This window comes from Myotis yumanensis, unplaced genomic scaffold, assembly GCF_028538775.1.
Source record: "Myotis yumanensis isolate MYYU_CA2020_CCGP unplaced genomic scaffold, mMyoYum1.0.hap1 SCAF_4, whole genome shotgun sequence".
Lineage (NCBI taxonomy): Eukaryota > Metazoa > Chordata > Mammalia > Chiroptera > Vespertilionidae > Myotis > Myotis yumanensis.
The window spans coordinates 92494467-92498142 of record NW_027223755.1 but is presented as its reverse complement, the minus strand read 5'-3'; the positions used below and the strand labels follow the sequence as shown (position 1 = coordinate 92498142).

At 42.4% G+C, this 3676-nt stretch overlaps 1 protein-coding gene across 1 annotated transcript; it reads left to right on the top strand.

Moving 5' to 3' along the window:
• Positions 1 to 336: 336 nt before the first annotated feature.
• TNFRSF17 (TNF receptor superfamily member 17) lies at positions 337 to 3169 on the top strand. Its single transcript, XM_070411555.1, has 3 exons — positions 337 to 703; positions 1054 to 1185; positions 2678 to 3169. Exons 1-3 carry the CDS (start codon positions 586 to 588, stop codon positions 2959 to 2961), a joined length of 534 nt encoding a protein of 177 aa, XP_070267656.1. The 5' UTR covers positions 337 to 585; the 3' UTR covers positions 2962 to 3169.
• Positions 3170 to 3676: the final 507 nt, after the last annotated feature.

Sequence of the window (3676 nt, the reverse complement as noted above, 5' to 3'; positions counted from 1 at the left end):
CCTAGGTTCACAACCTCGTAGGCGTGCTTGATACCCCTTTCCCTCGTTCACTTTCCATCAGTTCCGACTATGCTTTGGGGTTCCATGCGTGAATTTTGATCCCCTCTGTTAGACTGTATGTTTTTAAGGGGCACAGGCTTTGTCTTACCTAGCTCCCTGCGGCCTGTCACACAGATCAGCTCATAAACAGATGCACCGAATAAGGTTATAGAACCTTCTGCCTGGTGCCTCAGGCTTGTCTACATCTTGCAACTGTCACCTGGCTGAGACATTGTCACTATAAATAAGCAGTTTCTGTTTCAGGTACGGCTTGCCCTTGATATTGACACTCCATCTCTTACCCCACCCAAGCCTCACACGACGAAACGGGAATTAGACTTGGTATTCAAATCTTTGGCCGCAGTACAGAGAGGCATCCCTATAAGCACAGAGCCATCGATGTGAGCTTCTTTTATTTCCTCGAAGTTATTCGACGTAGTAGCTGCTGTCATTCCACTTGCTGGGGAATTCTTGAAGAGATTTTGCTTGTCTTTCCATGCGGTTCTCTCTGTGGTTTCTTTGTTTCTTTTTGTGATCAAGTTCCAGATGGCTCAGCAGTGCCCTCAACATGAATATTTTGACAGATTGCTGAATGCTTGCAAATCGTGTCACCTTCGGTGTTCTAATACCCCTCCTCTCATATGTCAGCGTTATTGTAATACAGGTAAGTACTACTGCTTGAACAGTTATTCGTTGGTGTGAAGTATTCTCTCTATACTAAGTGTTTATTCAAAGAATAGACATTACAGGGAAGGTGGTGAGATTTTCTGACTCCAAAAAGAGAAAGGTAATGAGGCCGTTATTTAAATGCCAACAGGAATAATTATTCAGAGCTGAACTTAACTTCATGCAGCACTGTTAGCAACCCAGTATTTTATCAGCTCTTTTAATTAAGTGCTATTTAGAATTGGAAAGTCAATGCTGATAAATCAGGGGAATTGGATAGCAAGTAATCTTTACTTGATGTAGATGTTATCGGTTCATTCTCTCTCTCTGACATCTCTTTTAACTCAGTGAAAGGAACAAATGCCATTCTCTGGACCTGTTTGGGCCTGAGCTTGCTGCTGTCTTTGACAGTTTTCGTGCTGATGATCTTGCTAAGGAAGATGAGCTCCGAACCATCAAGGGACAAATTTAAGAGCACAGGTTAGTTTGGTGGCCAATCTTAGAAATCTGTTTCCCAGGGGTGGCTTTTGCGAGTTTCAGTTCCTTTTTCTTTTTTTACACTGAAGATTTCATTAGGTTGGAGCCCTTTTGAGTGTGTCAGAGGACAGATACGTGAAACGCACTTCTCTCCTGTGTTTGCACCTTCTTTGCAGGGGTCCTACAGTGTCAGCCTCCCCCCATGTTCTTCCCTTGAAAATCACTCTTTTGAATTACTGAGGCTTTCTTGGCAAACGTCCATCTTTTTGATCAAAGTTCACACATTGACTGAATGTCACTGCTAGCCAGGTCTGCTGCGATCAGGAAAGGTGTATTCGGCATGATCCGTGGCCACGTTTTTAATACGAATATGTGTTATTTGCTTGGGTGAACATTCTACTGCTGAAAAATGTTAGAACTGTATAACCAGTTGCTCCTGGGTTACATAAGCAATCATCTCAAAGATTAGCATCTTTTTAATCAGTAGAGAACCAGTCCCAGAGGACTGAATGTTCCAGAGAAGTGATTGTTCCTTCACACCCTCAAGGTCTGAAGGGCTTCTTAAGATAAAACTACTTCTGCAGCACCTTTGCTTACTATCTGATTCCCAAACACTCTGCAGTCCCTGCCCTATTTCTTTCTGCATTGTTGTGCACAATCTGCAAAGCATCCACCTTATTCACTTTCCTGTGCAGGAAGGAGAGGTAAATGGTTGTCCTATATAATTTACTCATTTTTATTTTTGTTTTGCTTGGAATTTGAGGAACAGGTGGGGAAAGATGTCTACGTCTGATGTTTTGGAAGATGGAGTTATACTGTGGAAGGTTGGGGAAATAGTAAAACATCTTCACAGGCATATGGTGGGGGCATAATGGAGGCTCCTTCCTTATGTCATCATGGAGAGTCATTAAAATTTTTTAATCTGACACAAAACGTGAAAAGAGAAGCATCTTTACCTTGAATTCTAACGTGTTACTATAGGCTGATTTTGGTGTGCTGTAACATATGGTAATTTGTGTAAAATAAGATTGAGGCCAGTCTAGATTTGTATGTAAAATCACTTGATTTTTAAAAATACTTTTATTTTTTTAATTCAAGAGTGAGAGCGAGCGAGAGAGAGGGAGAGAGAGAGACATTGATGTGAGAGAAACATCTATTGATTGCCTCCCACACACCGGGAATTGAACCTGCCACCTCTTGGTGCACAGACAAGACTTCTACCACCTGAGCTACACCGGTCAGGGCAATCACTTGATTTTAAAATGTGGGTCAACATAAGCAAACACGTAAAAACACTCTATGCCCTCCAGCATGTCTTTGAGCCTCTTGTGTCCTGTGGCCTGTTAGTTCCTGGCTTCTAGTGTAGGACATACTCATTGGTTTTGTAGGGGAAGATCTGTCTGGCACGGCTTTCAGCCTGAGATGTACTGCTAAGACTGTCACAACCACACGCCCTGGGAAGTTCAGGTTAATTTTTCTGTTTCTGTGTAATCAGGATCGCCTCTCCAGAACAAGGCGAATGCTGACCTGGATGATAGAAAAGCTAGCAGGACCGGTGAGGAAATTCTTTCCAGAAGCCTGGAGTACACAGTAGAAGACTGTACCTGTGAAGACTGTGTCAAGAGCCAACCAAAGGTCGATTCTGACCATTTCTTTCCACTGCCAGCAATGGAGGAAGGCGCAACCATCCTTGTCACCACGAAAACGAACGGCTACTGCAGTGGCCTGCTCGCTGCTGAGAGTCTCACAAGGATGGAGAAATCCATTTCCACCAGATAATTAACCATTTGGAGTGATGCAGAGCTACTTTGAAAATGTTTTGTCAGAGGAAAGGATGGGGTATCAGGTGTCTTTAGGATGACTGTTATCAGTGGCCGATAGAGCTTTCTGTCCTCTAATTCTAGAAAATCATTATGTTCGATATATTTCTCTACCTTACTGTTGGGAGCTTAACTGTGGAAACTTCATTGGTTTCAATGATTAAATTCTTGACTCACTGAAAAAAAGGACTGCAATGTGTAGATCCCATAGTGATGCCTTTCTGCGGCTGGACCACTTCCCTCCTATACATGCACATAAGCACTGCAGAACAACTGAATTTTTCTCTTTATGGTTAAAGGCAAGCAAGGTTATTTTGTGTACTTCTGTAGGTGGGAGAAGCCTAGAGTCAGCTGTGCTAATTCAGTGTGCAATGACCTTGTGAGTTTCCAGTCTACTGGAGGCCTCAGGCATTATTATAATCATATAAATACGGATCGAATTACAAACTGCGATTAAAGCTTACTAGGTTTAATTTTCAGACCCAAATGCAGGTAGTAATGATCGCTACCACTTATATCGTTACTAATGTGCAGGGACTGTTCTAAGTGCTTTACCTGTACTAGCTTATGTAATGCATACAACAAACTACAAGGTGGGTGGACCACCATCATCTCCATTTTACAGATTATGACAGAAACTAAGGCAGAGCAAAGTAACATAGCCAGTAAATGGC